The sequence below is a fragment of the Limanda limanda genome, chromosome 22 (assembly GCF_963576545.1).
Source record: "Limanda limanda chromosome 22, fLimLim1.1, whole genome shotgun sequence".
Lineage (NCBI taxonomy): Eukaryota > Metazoa > Chordata > Actinopteri > Pleuronectiformes > Pleuronectidae > Limanda > Limanda limanda.
This window is the reverse complement of record NC_083657.1, coordinates 9815584-9836668: the sequence shown is the minus strand read 5'-3', so window position 1 is coordinate 9836668 and position 21085 is coordinate 9815584. Positions and strand designations below refer to the sequence as shown.

The following is a 21085-nucleotide window of genomic DNA, read 5'->3' as shown; positions in this document are numbered from 1 at the left end:
TTTTACTTTCATCATGATAGTGTAGAGATAATGTACGTAAAGATGGATGGTCAGCAGCGTCTCTATCACCACCTGGTGGCTGGCCGCAGTACAGGTTGTTAAATCCCTCGTTTGTATCTTGGATACTTTGGCTTCATTTCTAGATAGGAAGATCCCACCCTGTAGTGGCCCCTCCCCCTTTTAGAGAACCACCGGCGCAGGACCATTGTTTCTCTTCATTTGGACACAACATGTGAGATTCTATTCACTCATCTCTAATTGCAGCCAAAGTCGGGAACACAGGGATACTATAAAAACCTCACAACATCTATCCGTCCATTATCTCTACAGTTTATACTCTTGAGGGTTTTTTTTGGGGGGGTTACAACATATAGACACAAGCAACCATTCACACCTACGGTCAATTCAGAGTGTCCAATTATCCTAAAAGCCCCAAACTCCACAGAAATAGATCCTGAACCGAGAACCGTAAAACTAAAATGATCTTGATGAGCCCCCCTCTGTGACCCCCCCCCCCCCCCCCCACAGGAAATGCTGGACATCATGAAGGCCATCTACGACATGATGGGGAAGTGCACGTACCCCGCCCTCAGGGAGGAGACGCCTCGTCAGCACGTGGAGGTTTTCTTTCAGGCAAGTACGGCGCCAACGGCAACGCAGACAAACCCGTCTGTCACAGTGAAGAGGCTTTAGCAGAACTTAACTCGCTTTTCATCTCCTCTCTCTCTCTCTCTCTCTCTCTCTCACCGACAACAGAAGATGGATAAGAACAAAGACGGAGTGGTTACCATAGACGAGTTCATCGACTGCTGCCAAAATGTAAGCTGGATGCTCCCCGCCCCCCCGCCCCCGGACACGTCTGCTCCCACAGCTGCTGGCACACTTCTCATTACATTGTTTCTCTCTCTCTCTCTCTCTATGTCCGTCTGTCTGCAGGATGAAAACATCATGAGATCAATGCACCTCTTTGAAAACGTTCTCTAGCTCTCGGCCGAGCGTCGGAGGAGACCACCATCTTTAGCTCGGCCCAGTGACTGACTCGGACTGGTACTGTGTACAGTGCGCTGTGCAGAACCTCTGATCATAGACTGTTGTCCACGACCGGCAGGAGCACGCTGGGGACACACTCTGGAATCCAGTCGCCTTTTCCCTAACGCGATATTGGAAAAAAAGTTAATTGAAAGGACAGAACAAAATACAAAGTTTTCTGCAGCTCCGGTTTTGAAAATTTCACTTCAAGGTTTCATTCCACCATCTGTCTCCGGAGTCGTCTTTGTTTTTTTCTTTCTTTCTGTTTGCCGTCTGTAAACTGTGTTAGCCTTCAATGTTTGGAAACACACTGGGAATAAGGAGGGTCTGGACTGGTTTTCTCTTTGGTTGCAGCTTTGACTTGCTTCATGTGCTGCCAAGTGAAATCACTGTGACTTTTAACGGCATCACCAGAAAAACAAAAGTGAAGAAAATAAAAAACAGGAAATCATGTTTAACTTTACAGACAGGGGGTTGGATTCCAGAGTGTTCCTACGCTTTGCTCTTTTGAAAGGAAAAAAACACACATTGTACCATTTAAAAATTGTATATACTATAGGTAATATATATATATATATATATATATGAACTCTATGAGAAATTTTAGTTCATGTTTACTTGCCAACGAGGAAGAAACAACACAAGGACACTGATGTCCACATCGGACCATGACGCGGGCGGTTTGTCCACAGAAGCACACCGGTAGCTCCATTTACCCACGAGCATAACATGAGGCGTTTCCCTCCCTCCATGAAATAAATGCTGCTTCCAGTGTGTTTCATTTCACCCTGTGTATGTAAATGATCTGTAAAGTAAACCATCTACCAGTATGTTTTATTTCAGTTTCTGAAGCACTGTAAGAGGAGTTTACACTGAGAAGAGTGTCCCAGGTTATTTATACGGTGTTTTTGGCCGTTGTTTAAAAACACTGTCAGTTGTAAAGTATTCAAATGAAAGTTCACTTTTCACATAATCCACTGTTTCTCATAAGAAAAGCGTCAGCGAGGTTTCGGTTGTTGGGTACAAACTATTTAGCTCGTCATGTTCTGGGTTCCTGCTGCTTTTCCAACTCTCCTGTGGGCTCAGGTCCAGCTGCCCCCCCGCCCATTCAGCCTGATTGGTTCCTGCTGCCTTTGATTAAAGCATTGATTGGCTCCAATTGTGTGCAAAACACAAGGCATGCTGGGCAGGAGTTCACCGACCGCGTCTCGCTCACGGGAAACTACAGAGTACTGCCACTGCAAGTGTCCGGATGTTATGTAAGTAATGAGTGTTCCCGGCTGCAAATCTGAGTTAGATTTGTGCATTCGACAGTTTATCATGTTGTTTTTCCAGCATCATTACACTGTATGAGCAGAAATCAGAGTCAAAAACTTAATGACTCATGTTTGTTCATTTATTCAGCAAAGAAAATGGCAGGTTCTTCCCATTTGTGTTCTTTTTAACTCGTGTTTACCCAGGAGATGAGATGATGTGTACGTTTCCATCAAACCTGACTTTCTGTTTATTTGTGTTTGTGTGCCTTGCTGTTTGTAAAACTGTAAGTTCATGTTTTTATTCTCGGTACGTACCTGTATTAAAACTAGGGGGATACAAGTCACTTTTAAAACATCCCGGTGGATGCAGATACTATTTTCTGAAAAAGTAAATTGTAGGACATTTTTACATTTCTTCTGTAAATAGGATCTGAAGCATCCGAGGCGCTGGTCACACACTTTGGTGTTTGTCTTAGAGAATATTTTGTAGTACTGTGATAGGTGGGAAAACACAGTATTTATTCATGAATGGACGAAACATCTGTCACATTAAGAATCTCACAGGACCACAGTGATCTGGCCGCAGCTTTTCCTTCGGCTGTGCATTTCTTATGATGGTGCATGTGGAATTGTTGGGTTTGACTTGAAATGAATCCTCGACTGTATATTCCGAAATGTCTTTTGTATGCTCGTCCATGACCTTATAGAAGTAGTTTATTACCCAATGAGAGCAGAGCATGTGTGAGGATGAGAAAGTGCATTGTTCTTTTATTGTGTCTGACTGAAGAGCGGTCTTCTGGCTCTCCCTTGTGGCGACAGGAAGATGGTACACACTGAGGCAAACAAATTGCCAGTTGGACTGGATTTAACAAAACAAAACACAAATAAATTCTACATCTACAGACGTTTTGTGTATGTTTGCTGTATATGGAGAAACTTAAGAGTAAATATCAAGGTTATTGCTCATGTAAGATTAGGTCTTTGTTTTGCTTGTATATGTTTTATTGTATGGTGTGCAATGGGTTTCTAAATGTAAATGTTCACCAATCAGCAATTTGCGCGTTTAAATTATGGTTCAAGAGCTTATTCGATAATGCCAGGAGAACATATTCCTACTTACAGATCTGTAACATTATCATCTATCTCAAACTGTAGGTGTAGGTTTAAAAACAAAAGTCAGCAGCAACAGTTTTTGCAACAGCAAAGATTTAATTAGACAAAGTTTTCTTTAGGGTTTGGAATGAAAGAACTGGGCCACGCCAATCCATAATTTCCCACAATTCCACTCGAATCACTGCTTCCAACAAAAAAATGGAAAGGTACTGAAATTACCTGAGATACGTTTTGCATATAAAACCAAATACTGAAGATGGATTTAAATCAGCCGTGGACGTCAAAGGGACATATACATTTTGACATAATTTTTTTTATCACAACTACATGTATTACATCAACTTAAGGCAGATAGGAATATCTTCGGCAACACAAGTTGCTCATTTCATGTACAAAAAAGACCTGGTGGGCAACACACATACACAAGATGGTCCGATATTTGTCAAATGAAGAGTCTGCATTACAAAGAAATGATCGACTGGTATAAAATAAACAAGTAAGGCCATGCAGAATGATGATGTAACTACTGGAGCTTGTTAACTATGAAATCTTACAAGTTTATTTGAGTAATAAAAGTAAATTACTACATTTGAACCGTGAGCTGAAGTCTGATTGTCAGTCCAGAAAGAAGATTTTAAATCGCTGGCGCTGTTTTTTTCCGTATTTTTTTAAGTTGTTTGTCAAAATATATCTCTCCAACAAGAATAAATAACAAAGTTTAATGTGACAGTATGAGGGAAAAGCTTGATATTTGGTCCCTGTCACATGGTCTCCTCTCTGGTCATCGCGTTAAGTCCTTTCACTCGATGACATTTGAAATGTTTTTAGTTTTTTAAGACCAATTCGGACTCTTCTAGAGGGAAAAGTGGAGTTCTCTTGTTTCCCCACAGCTGCGTTTGTTTCCCTGTAATCTCAGAACACCAGAGCAGTTTCTGAGTCACTGCACATTGTGAAGATCAAGTCTCGGCCATAAAAGGTCAAAGAATCTTTTTTTCTTTTCTTTGGTGTGGGCCTGTCTGAATCAACTGCTTCTCATTACTCACGGGGTAATGACGGGGAAAAAAACCTATATCCTGCCAATGTTTCTGCTAAATTATGAAATAATTGATACATGCAGATACATCGACTAAAGGTTAATGAAATGAGAGAGAAATTAGATACAATGCAGAAGGAAAGTTAAATATTATAAATTTTCTTACAGAGTTAATTGTTTAAAATGAAATCGATATTTTTAAAATGTGATTCTGAGAATTCTTTAAATATTAAGTCTTAATCTGAGGGTAACAAATACTGGCGAACATCTACAAATAACCCCTCGTGTTATCCAGACGCTGTAAATCTACATAGTGAAATGAAAAAGGACTTAAATCAACTTGAACAGTGGAGATGGATGCTCTATTGCTCATGGCAGTGGGCTTTCTGCCAAAATGCATTTCAGCCGCAGGCACTGATGTTATTACCGTCTCCACTGTCCATCACGGCAAGTATCCATGCGGGAAACACGAGATGTGTTGTCCATTTAATTCTGACAGATTTACTCGGAGGCTCCTCGAGCGACAAGTCGTTATTTGGAGATCATACCGTGTTGTATGTGAAAGGCAGCTGTGGACACTGGAGGTGGAATCTCCCGGATCCTTGGTCCCTCTTCTGTCTTTTTATAAAACCCCATAAAAAGCATTGTCCTGACAATTTCAAATGGACTGACCCTGTGAGATCTGTGCGCGGTCCATTAGATCCTGTGTTTTCTACCCGGCCCGTCCGGATGGCAACACTCCAGGACACGGGCGTTTGGACTTTAAATTAGGTGAGCAGCTGCCTGATCTCCCGGTGAACGTGGCAAAGGAAGTCGTGGTAGGAGGCGCCGCCGAGCAGACTTTTATCCTCCACGAGGAACTGGCGGAATAACACCTCCGGCTTGTCCTTCTGCCGCACGATGATGAGCTGAGCGGAGAGTAAACAGATTCTGTTCAAAATGCGGTCACTTGTGGCACAATGACATTTTGGACATAAAGAAATATAAGTTGCATTGTTGACATTTGAAAAAGTGAATGTGGTTAAAATATGGATCCTTAAATTGTGCTTTGGGAAAAATAATGGGTCCTTGAGGCTTCTTGTATTTACATACTAAATCCACTAGGGGGAAGCAGAGGTCATGGAAAAGCTCTACAATGTTTATTTTTGGCAGTTATCCTCTATCAAAGTGTTTTATCTTGATTTAACTACAACTGTCTGAGGGCAAAGAGTTTTCTTAAAGCACAAAAATAACTAAGTTGCTGGTTTACAATAATCGTTAGCTTACCTTCATGGAGTTCGGCCTCTTTTCAAGCAGGCCATCGATGATGGATCGGACTTTCTTTGACAGTGGGTTGTCCAGCTCTGGCAGCGAAAACTGAAAAGCACAATTACAAGGTTTGTCAATGAAAATTCAAACGTCTAACATTAGTGGGTGGAAAACAAGATGTGATTTTTATTTATTTATTAACTTATACCAGTGAACTTCAAACGCTGTTCATGATGTTCTACCTTCTTCCCCACGAGGACAAGAACATTTTTTACTTTTGTCTTGGAAAAATAAATGTCTCTGTTTGAACTCGGCATAAGGTTTACATATTTTAGAACTATTGTTGACTTCATCAGGGTAGAACACTTTACAGGTTACACATGTGAAGCTTTTCTACTTCCTGGCTGCATCAAAGGATTCATATTGTACTGTTTTATCTGGTTTATACGTGTGTGTGAGATCTAAGTGCTATATAAATGAATTCTGACCATGTTTTCTTGCAGGTGGGCGAGGGAGGGCAGGTTGAAGATGTTCTGGATGAGGTCGGGGGGGATTGCTTGGCCCAACCACAGAAACATGGAGTGGCCGTTCTCCAGCAGGAACATGCCAGAGTCGGAAAGAGACTCCTCTGAACACGGCACCGAAGCGAGCAGAGCATCGCTTCCAACGTCCAGGTTGTGCTTTTAAAAAGAAAAAAACTTAGATTATTAAGATTTCAACAGAGCCTGACATTTCCCACTGGAAGGGTTAAGTTCACAAAGCACTTGGCACAATGTTAATTCACTTTTATTCACCAAAAGTGTAAAGAAATGGAGATTTAGATTCTGACCAAAAAATATCTCAGAATCTAAATCAATCTGTGACTAATCTACTTCTCTTAATGTAGATTTAAAGGAGACATGTTAAGCTCATAATCAGGTTCATAGTTTTAATTTGGTTTTACATTTAATATTTCCTCAAACTGTCCGCTGCGGAAACACGTAGCTTTAGCTCTCGTCTCTGGTGTGATCGGTCAAACTTGGGAAACTGACTTTTGGGCTTTTTAACTTTCAAACATTTTACCAACACAAAAAACTATAAAACAGACTAAAGGGGAAAAAGCACTAAATGTCTTGTTTAAGAGAATATTCAGGATGAAATAAATGAGTATGTAGGGCCTTGTCTCGACCGTATGAGTGAAAACCAAGCGTGAAAACAAAGTTAGTGTGACCCTCACCAGTGGGAGGAGCCGAGGGTAGAGCAGCAGCTGTGTGTCCTCCACCCCCATGGCCATGACCGACTGCCTCATGTGGGCTCTGTCGTCTGTGGACAGCTCCGTGCTCGACACCAAGGGGGCGGTTTTTATCAGGCTGTTCATGTAGATTGGGAACACCTTCATGGTGCTCGGCAGGATCAGCTAAATATGGACACGTGCATAACAATGTTTAGTGACTTTCTGACGTTAAATCAGAGACTGCCTGCATCACAGGTGCTGCTCCCTACTGACCTGGCCGGCGGTGGAAGGTTCGGCGCAGTTCTTCCTGTAACAGGCCAACATGTGGGCTGTCTGGTTGACCAGGATTTCCCTCACGTTCTTTAGAGGCTGGTTCAACATGGCACGGTAAGCTGAGTGGGCACGGGAAAAAAGGGTTAAGATACGAGAACGTTAAGAATGTGGAATGAAACGCAAAAAGGAGGATTTCAAATTGGGGAAGTGGAAGAGGGAGTACAAGGGAGATGAAGAGTAGCAGGACGAGGGAAAGAAGGCAACTCGACGTCAGGACTACAACTACGTTTTATGGCAGGCTTTGTGTTTATCTGTTATCCTAATTTGAAACATGTGTTCCTTACTTTCACAGCTCATTCTTCTTTTCCTCACAAGTCAGTGAGCATTAGCTCTGCATCAGCAGGCTACGTCTGCACTACATTACACCCCCCCTGCCCCAAAATAAAGAACACTGACTCTATAGGAAGGCTGCCTCCTTTAATAATGGACTCTTCATAGATCATAAGATCGGAAGGAAACCATTTCTGCATTCGGCCTTAGTGTAAAAAAAAAACAAATCTGTGCTTTAAATGCAGACTTGAAGTGAAAGAGAAAATGATAGTGTTCGTGTGGGGGAAACTATCTTAGTTCCCTTTTCTCATTAAATGTAATAGGACAGTCACCTGATTTGGCGAAGAAGTTGATGAGCGAGTCGGTCTCGCAGCCTTTGTACAGATCCACCAACCGCGGGCTGCAGTTCAGACTGAGGTTGTGGATACGCAGGCGTCGCTGGCCGCTGATGGTGGTGTACAGGAAGGCACACTGGGAAAAGACACGTGCAAACAGGAGTTAGGAGCAGACCTTGGAGATTTCATATCTAACGGACAGAAAGGGAAAAGACACACAACGTACCTGCAGGAGCGCTCCGGCCTCCTCGCTGAGCGTGTCGTCATGCTTGAACTCGACGGTCAAGGCCTTGTCACAGTCCACGGCCGCCATCTCTACATCCGTGGTGTTGTTCATGTGGATGGCTCCGAAGAAGTCTGTGGCTCTGAAGCCTGAAGACAGAAACGTGACGTACAGGGAGGTCAGACCTTATAGTTCAAGGATAATCTTGTCCCATTAAGACACCAGATGGGAAATCCTGCACTATTCCTTACCTGTGCTGGTGCGAACACGCATGATGGCGTCAAATCCGATGCTCTTCTGCACATCTTTCCTTAGGTCCCTCAGGAAATGCTCCCCATTAGTCTCCACCTGGAAAGAAGAAGTGCACTCGGGTGAGCAGCAGATCCTGCATGCGCTAACCAGCAGGTGGCAGTATTGTCAATGACACGGTGGCTCTTAAATTATCCTCAATACAAGTAATTTAATACCAAGATAAGCTTTACTGAAACATCATTCTGGACAAAAGTGAGAACTATAAATAAACACTAGAATAGAAGATTTTGTTTTTGTCGGGTGTTAAAATCCCGTTGCTCTTAGTAACAGTGTTTTATGTCTAATGTCGTCATTGCAGTGTTATAACAGCATTGCTTTGGTCTGTGGTGTGTTTGTACAGTTTGGAGCCGTTTCCCATGCTTGTTGCACTATTCCTTTGGGGCACTTATATTAAACTGTGGGTACCATGCCAGTGTTATTATGTGAACCCAGAGAGATTTGATTAAGCCGCAAATGGCTTTGCCTGTCTGTAAAATTATCGCATTGTATCGCAATTACATGAAATAAAAACTGAAAAAATGTCAATATACTGTATTTTGCAATATCTTGTACCTGAAAGTTGTTGTACTTGTACACGGAGCCTCCGGTGTGCGAGGGCACATCACCCATGGTTGCCAAGTCGAGATACTGGCTGGGGAAGAGGAAGAGATCCACGCAGCAGCCCTGTGCCACACAGTCCTTGGACAGTTGCTCATACACTCCTTTCTGAGGCTGGAACAGGTTCTGTGAGAAAACAGACAATTCTGCTGGGTAAGTCAGCAGTCCCCTCAGATCAGTGTAAATTGAGTCATTTTCAAAATATAGTCTAAACCCTCTTGACAGAATTTTTTTACTCACTTTCTCTTTCTCTGTGTTGACCAGCTTTTTGTCATCCCTGTTCTTGAGTTTGCCGGGAGCCTCGGCCGTGGGCATGGAGGAGTGGAAGAGGAAGATCTTTCCGCTACATTCTGCGGCCTGTGAGGTGACGAGAGAGGGGAAAGATAAGAGATCTCCCAAAGAAGGTCAAACTAAAAGGTGTGTAGTGTGTTCTTTCCTGATGTTTTGTTTGTAGCAATAGAGTTAAATCATGAAGGGGGCGGGGAAAGTACCCAAATGATTCTAATGATAATCATCTTTTATTTTTAAAGCAATACCTTGTGGTTGCCAAATAAACTGATACAGAGCAGATAGAGACGTGAGCAATACTCTTATTTTGTATTATTAAACACCAAGAGGCATAGAAAAATAAACAAGGCTATTTGCTAGAGTGTAATATTACAACTGTTTCCAATTAAAAGCTGTGAGAATGTTTCCTTCGGTCTGTGCCAAACACTGACTTCATATCACTGGGAAAGTTTACTGGACTTGAATGTAAACACAAACATCGAGTTCAGATAAAAGTGTCTTAGTCATTCCACACATCTGATATATTTTGACAAATTGAAACAATCTTGTGGGATGGTTGCAGTGGGTTTTTTCGGTCTTTTGTTTCTTTTGTTACAACTTGAGATACAATTAACAAAAGTCAAATCAACTTAATAGATTTCTTCCAAATATAAAGCTACTGCAGCCACTCATAGTTCAAGGAGGTTGCTGTAGCCTCCTAATCTTCCACCCAATGCTGACAGATGTCACCGTGTGGCGGCTGACCTTAAATGCCTCCACTCCGGCCTGGATGACGGGAGCAAAGACCGTTTCACTCTCATTGGTGTCGGCAAACATCTCAGGGATCTGGTCCAGGAGGCTGCAGACAAGGGGACAGAATTATGGCTTGATCAGCAATTTGTCTGCACTTCACAGTATTTAAGTGAAAACCTCAATATTGATTTCTATATTTTGTCTTTCTCAGGCATAAGGTTTTACTTAAAAAAGGCAACTGAAGCCTTGTTAACCTCGAAGCAAAAAGTAAAACATATGTAGAAATAAACCAGATCAAACCATTAGGGTTTACATGTCAAATTACCAACATGAACATTTCCCCCAAAACTAACAATGAGTTGCTTCTTACTTGCAGATGACAGCCCTCGACTCCTGGAAGTTGACAAGAAAGCCGTCAAGCAGCGGGACGAACACTTCGGCCGTGTCCGACACCACCATCATCTGGGGCTGGGCGAGGGCGCTCTTCACGTTGTAGAAGTGCAGGACCTTGTTGTAGGTGACGAAGCCCACTTTAATCGCCGAGCTCTCCTCGCCTGCCTCTCTGTTGAGGGACAAGAGACAAGGGTCTGTGAACTTCAGAGCGTGTTCTGGGACATAATTGGAAATGTTTATTCAAATGTGTGCAGTGGATAAATTCTATTTTGTCCGAGACAAGTCATCCTGAGTTCACTGCGTGGATCCCACTTGCATGTCTACTGTATTTTTCCTCTCTTAATGACCCAACATACCAGAAAAAATAGAAGCTGTTATTTAAATAATATGAGGAAACTGGTACTTTGAAGCAAGAGAACAAACAGGATGAAGATCTGGGTTTGCACGTGACTTTCAAGCACCATTTCAGCTTTTAGAAAGTCCATTTCCCAGCCATGGTACATTGTCAAGTATAAACTTCCTTTCAGGATTGAAAGAACAGCCAATATGGACTTGTTGTTTATGTGTGTGTGTGTGTGTGTTCATGTCCAAGTCATTTTTGGTTCTTCAAGAAAACAACCATGACCATTGACCCATGCCGGCTATTTTCTTTTGCTCTTTCTGTTTCTCACTATTACGACTTGCGATAGATTATTATTATACATACTATCTATACATAGACAAAAAGATATATAACTGTAAATACAGTCTATGAACCAACTTTGCTTCATTTTTGTGTATCGGTGCAACATATAATGAAAAATGTAAACTTTGTGACGTTTACCAGAACTCTCTGGATCCGGGTGTGGAACTGGTAGCTCCGCTGAACCAGCACCATACATCAAAACCCTTCACCATCACATTAATTTAAAAGCATTCCTCACTGACACAGCCAACTGCAGTTTGTCAGCCGCTCTACTTAAATCACGCAGACGCACCAGGGGGAACATGTAATGTGGTTTCGGAGCAGAACGTATGCCACTGGTTAACTGTGATCCCAGACCCCTATGGGAACATTAGTCATGGGCGATGTTGGAAATAATAGATTCAGATTTGATGTTATCCTTTCTAATACCAGACAGAGATTAGAAATACCAACAATGAACATCTGCATTTACTTAAACCAGACACGGCTTTATTTTGAGTGAATGTGCCAAACACTGCAGGATTATACGAAGCATATCAAAATGCAGTGTGTCTAATGCCTTTAATTTAGTGCCTGTACAAACAAAAGAGAAGATTCAAACGCAGCTGAAGAGATGAGGTCATGGCATCACACAAATATGGAAATATTGTGGCTGGTGCTAATAAAGCAAAGAGAAAGAACCAGGTGATGTAAATCCTCTTTTCCTGCCACGATCAATCAAAAAACCTCACTTCCGGAACAACCGTAACCACAACTATCGGAGCCATCTGTACGGCTATTTCTTTTTTGTTTTGTTTTGTTTTTATTTCACATGCCTGCACTATAATATTTTGGTGTCCTGGCAGCCGCGGCGCCCTCCTCGACCGATACCGTCCATCTGCACAACGTCATGCAGGAATATTCAGCTGACGAGAACAAATAGTTGGCCTGATGTTTAGAACTTTAGGGATGTCCTATTTTGGCAAGGTGCATGTTGAGTGTAACAGCATATAGGTCTGCGCAGTAAACAGATCCTGGTGCAGTTTGTTGAGAATATGGTCGAGTTGAAAAGTTATAGAAGTCCTGCGATACAGTCTGAATTTTGATACCCTGGTGAATGTGCTAATTTGTAAAAGCAGGGAGGGGACAAGGATTCTCAGTTTTCAGTGCATTCAAGAAATCAGAAATGACTCCCCGAGGGAAAAGGTACACTCCTCTACTGAGGAAGTAGGTTTACCCGTGTCTATAAAACCTGTGTATATCCACTAATGTTGGTGTGAAAGAGGTATAAGTAATAAAGCAAATATAGTAATATATGTTTACCTGTACTGTGTGAATGAGTGAGTGTGTGTGTTTGTTATCTTGTACCTGGGCAGCTTCTCCAGCAGGGTCTTCAGCTCGGCACATATCAGTTTGACCAGGCCACTCTTGACGTTGGTATAGGACACGTCGATCATGAAGATGAAGGCGGGAGGATTCGGACGCTTGTTGTTCTGCGGGAGATGAAGGAAGAGGGTGAGATTAATTTTGACTTTGGCAGGAATGCAGCATAAAATACCTTATTTCAAAACAAAATGAGGAAATGAGTTGCTGGGGCAAACAAATGATTCCTCTTTTCAGTCCTGTATAGTTTTTTTAAGGGTCTTAATCTTGGAAACCCTGGAGTCTTCCCCCTCTAGTTTCTGTTATTAGATCCCAAAGAACCAGAGCTGGTGTAGCTGTAAGAAGACTGTGCCAGGTAGGAATTCCTTAATGGAAATTAATGGCATCGGAGTGTGTGTCACTAAGACACTGTTATGTTTCCACAGTTACGAGCCGCGACAAGACACTCACCTTGCAGGCTTTTGTTAAATCGCTGGCCCACAGAGAGTGTTTATAAGTCTCAATAAACAGAGCAAAAAAAAAAGTAGGCCAGTGGAGTGACTCAGCTTTGCCAATGTACTCTGACCCTCTGATGTTGTTCTAAACAGCCACAGCCTCCATGGGGACACACAGTTGATTCGTATCTGTCTTTTTTATGATGCTTGTTTCAGTGCATAGTTGACAAACTTATTAGGAAAATCTTATACAACACTCTGTGTTAAATCATCAAACAAATCCTGAATTCATGTACTTGTCTCTCTCTTTTTCTATAATCTCAAACAATCAACTTAATGCACTTAGTGGTGTACCTTGCAGTAGTCAATGGTGGCTGTAAACTCGTAGGATCCCAGGGACAACTCAGGCCTCTCGTTGAAGTCCACCCTACGGCCATTGTGGTCAAGATGTTGGAAGTAGAATGCTGGCACTGGGGTAGAACAACCAAATATGTGAATCATGAAGTTTGCATAATATATTTATCGAGTTTTGAACTTTTTTGTTATTTAAATCAAATGCATGTTTCTCTGCTTTTCTTGCCAAAGTCTTTAGGACGAAATAGAAGTACTGTACCTTCGTTGACACAGTTGCAGAAAGAGCACTGGTAGCGACGGCCGCCATCGATAAACTTCATGTAGGGACACATGTAGGCTTTGCATCGATTGCAGCGGATGGGGCCCGTCTCACCGTGGTCCACAACATATAGAGGAGCCTACACACAGACAGGTACACGATACATGTTCAATTCAAGTTTTCAACTAAATTAATTCTGGGTTTGTAAAAAGGGAAATCAATGACTAAACTAAATTCTTCCGTGTGAACAGAAAACCAAGTCTGATACACAGATTATTTGTAATGGTTTATTTCTTCTGATGCCGCCCCCTGTTTTCAGCAATGCAACATTTAACCATACATGGACCATTCTAAATTCTGCTCTGTCTCAAGCATCGCTGATTCCATGGTACCCAAACAATACACACTGCACTTTCATATACAGAACATTTAGTCTCTTATTGAATAAGAATGATGAGCATGAAGCTGTTTAAAATATAAACCACAGCGCTGTTACAGAGGTCGCTAACCAAACACTATGTAACACTTTCTATTTAAAGTTCCCTGTGTGGTTTGACACAAACTAAATGAAAGTGTTTGCTTCAAATGATTTAAAGTGTTTACAGCAGTCGTGCTCAAACTTTTTCTGGCATGTCCTCCACCACTGCTTTTATCAGCCATCAACAATATTAGATTTTTGGTGAAAACAATAATGTACAAGTTTCTGCTAGTTCATTCTACCCCCGTGTCTTGGTCATTAAACTTAGTGTCACCTTTGGGTTAGAATAACAAACTCAGTTGGGATTTAGTTTCACTCTTTTATTTGGGGTGGGAATCTGCTCCATGCTGCACTGGCTGGAATCAGCTCAAAAAAGTAAAATACACTTACATCTCATTTCTTTTGTATAAAACCTCTTCTCTTCTGTAGTGGCCTCTGCAGATCTGACATTAGCTAATTAGCTCTAAGCCAGATGAGAGAAAGCCAACATTGCCTAAAAAGGCCGGTTGGTTCCTGGGACACGGCGAGTGTAGGGGGAAAGTATCTAAGACAGGATTCTTGGACCACACGTGATCCAACAAGAGGGTCATTCACCGGACAAATTCACTTCTGTAGTGCAAAGAGACATCTATCAGAGAGCTAAATTTAGTGAATGCTTTTAACACAAGGTTGACCATCAGAAATCTCCATCTGTGGTCGAGACACTGGCATATATTAGCATATATCATTCCCTGCAAGAGTTGGACATGGTGGACAACATTACATGAGGCAAATACGATTTTATTTCTTTCACAGCCAAGCTGCAACGACTCTGATCTCATTTTTTGTTTTTACTGACATTAGCAAGTTATTATGTATTGTGGATCTAATTGAACACTAGTTGGAGATTCTGGCTTCAAGTTATATATATTTATATAAATCCACAACTTACCTCATTCTTTTGCAAAGTGGCAAAGGGTTTAATGATGCAAGCCAGGGGCACATGGCACTGCTTGGCCAGATCGGCAGTGCAGGGGAGGGAGTAGGTGGTGCAGCGCATGAACCTGGGACTGGCATTGCCTGGGAACGGTAAAAACAACTGTCAACGACCTGGATATTATGATTCTTTTAACACAGTTCTGCATTTAAGATTTATTATAATAACAAATAGTCAATATTTATAATCGTCAAGGAGATGACTATTTAAAGCCTTTAACTTGAAAAGTATTTACCACAATTCACGTAAAAACTATTGAACCTGATGTGCACAACTTTTATCAAAAACACAGAAATTAAGAGTAATAATAGAAAATAATGGATTTTCACCTACATTTGCTACAGATTACCATCCATTACAATTATCCAGACCTTTAGGAAATAACATGACCAAAATTAAAGGTCCAGTGTGTAGGATTTAGGTGAAAGGGATCTAATGGCAGAAATTGAATATAAAATAATCGTGATGTTTTCACTGGAGTGTCATCGCCTAAATTGTACAAATTGTTGTTTTCTTAACCCGAGACTGAGCCTTTTATATTTACATCAGGAGCGGGTCCTGTTTTCGGAGGCTGACATGTTTTTTACAGGAGCCCAGACTGAACAAACTAAACAGCTTTTGAGTTTTTATGAAAACTGAAGGCTACGATTGGGGTCTCCTTCATGCTTAGAATGGGAGGGTGGGGTGAGAGGTATTCAGCTGCAACTTGCAACTTCACCACTAGATGTCACTAAATCCCTCACACTGAACCGTAGTAGAGTATAACTCTGCAACGACATGGTAAATATGGATAATCTTGGTATCTATATAAAAGTGACACTAGTGAGGTTTCTAAAGAGGTGTAAGCATCAGTATAGATGTTGCTAGGAAAGATCTAATAAAGTTGGGAAGGCAAAATAAAGGAAAGATTGTCTGCCTACACAAAAATACAAATTTATGAAATCAAGCAGTTGTAGCCCAAAACATCTAGCAATGAAAAGGTTAATTTGGTTACCCTGGTCCCATGCTGTGAAGTCAGTGGTGACCAGAGGTGGAACCGTTCCTCTGATGCTTGTGCTGAAGACCTCTCCTCCTTGATTAGCCTGGTCTTCCTGTATGATCTGGGTCTAAAACGGAATAGACCCAGATTAATACTATAAAAATACTATATATATAAATGAATATGTAATTAATGCAGAGAGCCTAGCTACATGACATTCTTTTGATCACCATCCATTTTTCTGTAAATCTAGATAATTTCCTTTATTATTATCCCATTACCTGAAATACAATTCATAAGAAATGATTGAAAAATACCCGTAATTTTAACAAAAGAAAATATGTACAGTTAATGCCTTTGTCACACACCTTTTGAGGATTTTATAAGTCAGTAGCTCAGGACAGAGAATTTAATATGACATATGTGGTGGTATGTTGGTATGTGAAGGAGGTCCCAGGGGGATTAGCGGTCAACTCACTATGCTTGGCATAACGACAGGGTCCAGTTTCTTCTGAGTAGGGCCAGCCAGTCCGCCCTGTGTTCCGGGGAAGGCCCCTGGCATGCCCTGCTGGGGCCCAGCCATGTAACCCCCAAACTGACCTGCACATGGACACAAGACATCCTGGCTATTAGAGGGTATTTTTTGGAGCTGAAGTGTAAAGTATGAACTGTGCTTGAAGCTTTGTTTGTAAGCTGTAGAATAAGTTCTGATCTGACTGCTCAAATACTTCTTCACCAGTAAGACAAATATTTACTCTCCTGTCATCCTTTTGTGTCTATAGAACTATTTGACAAACAAGATATTTCTCATATGCAGAGCAAATTGAAAAAAATAAAGACACACTGCTACTTTGAAAATGTATCTACAGCTCCACAACTAATGAAAGTAACTAAAACAATCTGATTCTAATACCCCTTGATGGTACATTTTCTTTTTGATTGTTTGGTGGCGGAGTTACCAGCTTGCTGTGGGTATCCTTGTGGACCAGTAGGTCCAGGACCGGGCTGCTGAAAACCTCCGGGGCCTGGAGGCGGCGGGCCGGAGAAAGGACCGCCCATGCCTCCCATGCTCATTTGGGGTGACTGCTGTTGAGCCATCTGAGGGGGCATTTGCTGGGATGGGTGGAGCGACTGCGGTGGAGCCATCTGAGGGGGCATTTGCTGGGATGGGTGGAGCGACTGCGGGCCAGGAAGCATCTGTGGATGGCCCATTGCTGGTGGAGGATGCCCCTGGAAAGGCTGTTGGGCTACAGAGCCTGTTGGTGGAGGAGGGCTCTGCATGGGCCCTGGGGCTACGCAAAGAGGAAAGTTGCAACAATACAATAGAATTAATCCGAGAACTGCTTATTTTTTTCCATAGTAAAGGTGATAATTTAGTAACGTAGCCATGAAGAGACCCTGTCCAAAGTCATAATCCTCCAAAAAGTGAACATATGTTGCTGTAGAATGAGTAGCAGTTTAAATGTGTAAAAGCAAACTAACCATAGCCTCCCATGTTCATAGCACTCATCTGATTGGTGAGCTGCTGTGCTGCAGGCGGGGCAGGTGAGGCCATGCTGTTGTATGGGGCCTGTGGGGGTTGTCCATAAGGAGCAGATACAGCTGGTGGAGCAGGGTACCTGAGGAGTACAAGGACAGTTACAGCAAGGATACTGTGGTCTCATATTGAGTAAGTGTCTCACGCTAACAGCTGCTAATAACAGTTCATTCATAATAACAGTTGCCTGTAAACTTTGCTGTTTTTAAATAACTGTTAAGACGATTTTAACAATAAAAAGATAACAACAAATTTAAAAGCCTGTGGAACACCATCACCAAAGGCCGGTACTTGTTCCTAACCCAGTTAAACAAAGTGAACTAACAACATCCAGTAGTTCCTTTTCGCATTCTTAACCTATTTGTTTTGATTTCAGAGAAGATTCGCTGTTACCTTTGTGGATGAGCGCCATTCTGCTGGACGTTTGGATTGTACGAACCGCCGACTTGAGGCGGAGGCATGCCGACAGGAGAGGAAACCGGCGATTTCATCATCCCTGCAGTGAGTGAGATGACACCATTATTTCAATGCTCACGTTTGCACTCCACTTGTAGCTTGTTTCAGTGTCCAGTTAGGAAATATACCAAAAGAAATTGAGTGTATCTATATTTGCTTGTGCATGTGTCTCTAAATATGCGTGTTATCATGGTGGTGTAGCAGAGGTATTATAAGCTGCAAAAAACTAAGACATCTTATGAGCCATGTTCTGCACAACATATTATTTGGTTTCTTCCATGCACACAAAGTAATCTGAGAGCTGGGAAATTGTAGGGTTCAAGTGCTATTATGGAGCAAAAAGTATAATTGACTACAACTGATAAGCTGTAATGCACAGATTCCACTGACAACCATGTAATTTGAGAACCGTTCCAAATATAATGGCAAACGACATCTACCTGCTGGTGGAGCGGTGAATGCCTGAGGTGGCCCCCCGTAGTGCCCATAGAGGGGCTGTGTAGGACCACTCCCAAATCCACCTTGGTAGCCCCCCATCCCTGGCTGGGCCTGGGAGTACGGGGGTGTGGCGACATAACCCTGCTGACTCATCTCGATGGAACGCCCGTTACTTCCTCCTCATCAAAGACGCATGAGCCCTCGACGGCCTGTGAAGTGGAAACGATAAAAAAATACAAGATTTAATTTCAAAACAAAGATCTCGTTTTTTCCTTTGGGCGTGGGCACTTCAAAAAGAAGATCACAGGAAACACGTACACTTTGCATCAGGCCTTTTTGACTCATGTTTGTGTGTTTTCGTTGAATAAATCAGGGATGTTTACAAGCCAAATAAGCAACAGGTAAAGTTTGACCTCATGCAATCGTCGTTACTGGTGTAACATGGACCTTTGGTGTTGCTTATTGAGAGATAAGACAGTTATCAGTGGCGGTCGCCATTGGAAAACACTTGCTATGAGTGTTTAACAGTGGATTATAAGCCTTGCTGGCATTTCACGCCCAGGACATGGAGCCTATAGACTTATATGTCAAGTCTTGTACAAACTTCTAGGAACAGCTGGGTCAACAACAACAACAACAACAGCTGTGCTCGACACCATTGACGCCCTTTATTACAAGCCAATAAAGCAATTACACAACACATCCCCCCCCCCCTCCTGATCAAAGGACATGGATAAGACATAGAAGTCAATACTCTCTGGTCATCTCCATGTTGAAGTCGCTCTGTCACTTCCTAGATTGTGCCACGTCAAAGGAAACCGTTATGAAGCATCACTACGTGTGGCGTTTTTTTTGGTTTTTTTTTTTTTACCGATTCACATCAAAGGTCACATCATAGGTTCACGTGTGATCTTTGGCTTTACATCATAGGACTGCGATGACGTGACGTGTCCATTGATATCAAAGGGAGCATCTTGCTAGCAGCGCGGAAATCGGCACAAACTTTTCAGTCCGCTTTTCTTTCACCTCCGCACCGGAAGCTGGAGAACGATGGGGAAGTTGCTGTCCGGACCGAGCGAGGGACCGGCTCCACTTGTCCCCGGGTGTGAGTGGTGTCGCAGCGGTATTTACCTGAAGGTTCCAGCGGTCCTCTCCTCGGTGGAAGAAGCAGAGTGCCACGTCAAACTCCAGCGAAGCGCCGGTCGCTACGTTACGAGGGGAAACGAGACACCCGGAGCTTCCGGTGCTGTATTTCAAAATACAACTCCTCACAGACGAGTATACGCTCTCGGACGCTTTTAAATAAGACAGACAGAATATTTTCTTCTTTGAACTGTATTTTTCCCTTCTGTGCAAAAAAGAATTTGACGTTTTGTGCGTCATGGAATCTCGGTAAAATGGAACGTTGTGCTTTTATGTCGAAAAGCCGATATCCGGGTGCCTGCTTTTGCTCCGTCTGCCTCTGACCAACTTAACGCGACACGGAGCAGTGCATGTCGCTGTGCGCATGCGTGAAGCAAAGGGATCCCATACACGTCAGCACAGGTCACAGATCTACAACCATGGACTGTATAAAGTTCTAGAAGATTGTATATAAGATTGTATATAAGACTGTCTGTAAGTCTATATATAAATATGTATGTTATTCTGTATACAAGTCTATATAAGTATGTAAGTCTGTATACAAGTCTATATAAATATGTATGAAAGTCTATATATAAGTATTTATGTAAGTCTGTATACAAGTCTATAAGACTATTTGAGTCTATATATAAGTATGTATGTAAGTCTGTACACATGTCTATATAAGACTGTATGTAAGTCTATATATAAGTATTGTATGTAAGTCTGTATACAAGTTTATATAAGGCTGGATGTGAGTCTATATATAAGAATGTATGTAAGTCTGTATACAAGTCTATAAGACTATGTAAGTCTATATATAAGTATGTATGTAAGTCTGCATACAAGTCTATGTAAGACTGTATGTAAGTCTATATATAAGTATTGTATGTAAGTCTGTATACAAGTTTATATAAGACTGGATGTGAGTCTATATATAAGTATGTATGTAAGTCTGCATACAAGTCTATGTAAGACTGTATGTATGTCCAGATATAAGTATTTATGTAAGACTGTATACACGTCTATAAGACTGTATGTAAGTCTATATATAAGAATGTATGTAAGTCTGTATACAAGTCTATAAGACTATGGAAGTCTATATATAATAATGTATGCAAGTCTATAAGACTATGTAAGTCTATATATAAGTATGTATGTAAGTCTTCATACAAGTCTATTTAAGACTGTATGTAAGTCCAGATATAAGTTATTGATGTAAGACTGTATACATGTCTATACGACTGTATGTAAGTCTGTATACAATTCTATAAGACTGTATATAAGTCTATGTATAAGAATGTATGTAAGTATACATACAAGTCTATATAAGTCTTTATGTAAGTATATATATAAGTATGTACTGTATGTAAGTCTGTATACAAGTCTATATAAGACTGTATGTAAGTCTGTATACAAGTCTATATTAGACTATGTGAGTCTATATATATTAGTATGTATGTAAGTCTATATAAGTATGTATGTAAGTCTATATATAAGTATATATGTAAGTCTGTATACAAGTGTATATACGACTGAATATATGTCTATATATAAGTATGTATATGTCTGTATATGTCTGTATAAATGTCGATATAGAAGTCTGTGTATTGGTCTTTATTTAAGTCTA

General features: G+C 41.5%; 2 protein-coding genes across 6 annotated transcripts in view; one reads left to right on the top strand and one right to left on the bottom strand.

Annotated features, from left to right (window-relative positions):
* kcnip4a (potassium voltage-gated channel interacting protein 4a) overlaps positions 1-984 on the top strand; it is a 104878-nt gene extending 103894 nt beyond the window's left edge. For all 3 annotated transcript variants that reach the window (XM_061066283.1, XM_061066285.1, XM_061066284.1), the window contains exons 6-8: positions 529-633; positions 757-819; positions 937-984. In XM_061066283.1, coding sequence (XP_060922266.1) covers positions 529-633; positions 757-819; positions 937-984 — 216 coding nt within the window. The remainder of the gene's footprint in view (positions 1-528; positions 634-756; positions 820-936) is intronic.
* A 2485-nt stretch (positions 985-3469) lies between these two features.
* sec24d (SEC24 homolog D, COPII coat complex component) lies at positions 3470-19525 on the bottom strand. 3 transcript variants are annotated; one of them, XM_061095757.1, is made up of 23 exons: positions 19465-19525; positions 18336-18542; positions 17833-17935; positions 17385-17521; positions 16862-17194; positions 16381-16502; positions 15918-16029; positions 14879-15006; positions 13470-13608; positions 13211-13326; positions 12408-12532; positions 10353-10544; positions 9995-10088; positions 9203-9319; positions 8918-9088; positions 8305-8401; positions 8057-8202; positions 7828-7966; positions 7166-7284; positions 6896-7075; positions 6168-6359; positions 5698-5790; positions 3470-5339 (listed from the first exon to the last, which is right to left on the bottom strand). In XM_061095757.1, exons 2-23 carry the CDS (start codon positions 18484-18486, stop codon positions 5199-5201), a joined length of 3147 nt encoding a protein of 1048 aa, XP_060951740.1. In that variant the 5' UTR covers positions 18487-18542; positions 19465-19525; the 3' UTR covers positions 3470-5198. The 3 variants fall into 3 exon arrangements, with proteins under 3 accessions (XP_060951740.1, XP_060951742.1, XP_060951741.1); XM_061095759.1 differs by having other exon boundaries at positions 5698-5787; XM_061095758.1 differs by lacking the exon at positions 19465-19525 and adding an exon at positions 19360-19456.
* Positions 19526-21085: the final 1560 nt, after the last annotated feature.

Bases quoted from the DNA above. Each gene is read 5' to 3' on its own strand.
- sec24d (XM_061095757.1), bottom strand. From the start codon at position 18,486: ATGAGTCAGCAGGGTTATGTCGCCACACCCCCGTACTCCCAGGCCCAG. The intron at 17,936-18,335 runs GTAGATGTCGTT...CACTCACTGCAG, and splicing joins ATTCACCGCTCCACCAGCAG to GGATGATGAAATCGCCGGTT. The intron at 8,402-8,917 runs GTACAAGATATT...TCTTCTTTCCAG, and splicing joins ACAAGTACAACAACTTTCAG to GTGGAGACTAATGGGGAGCA.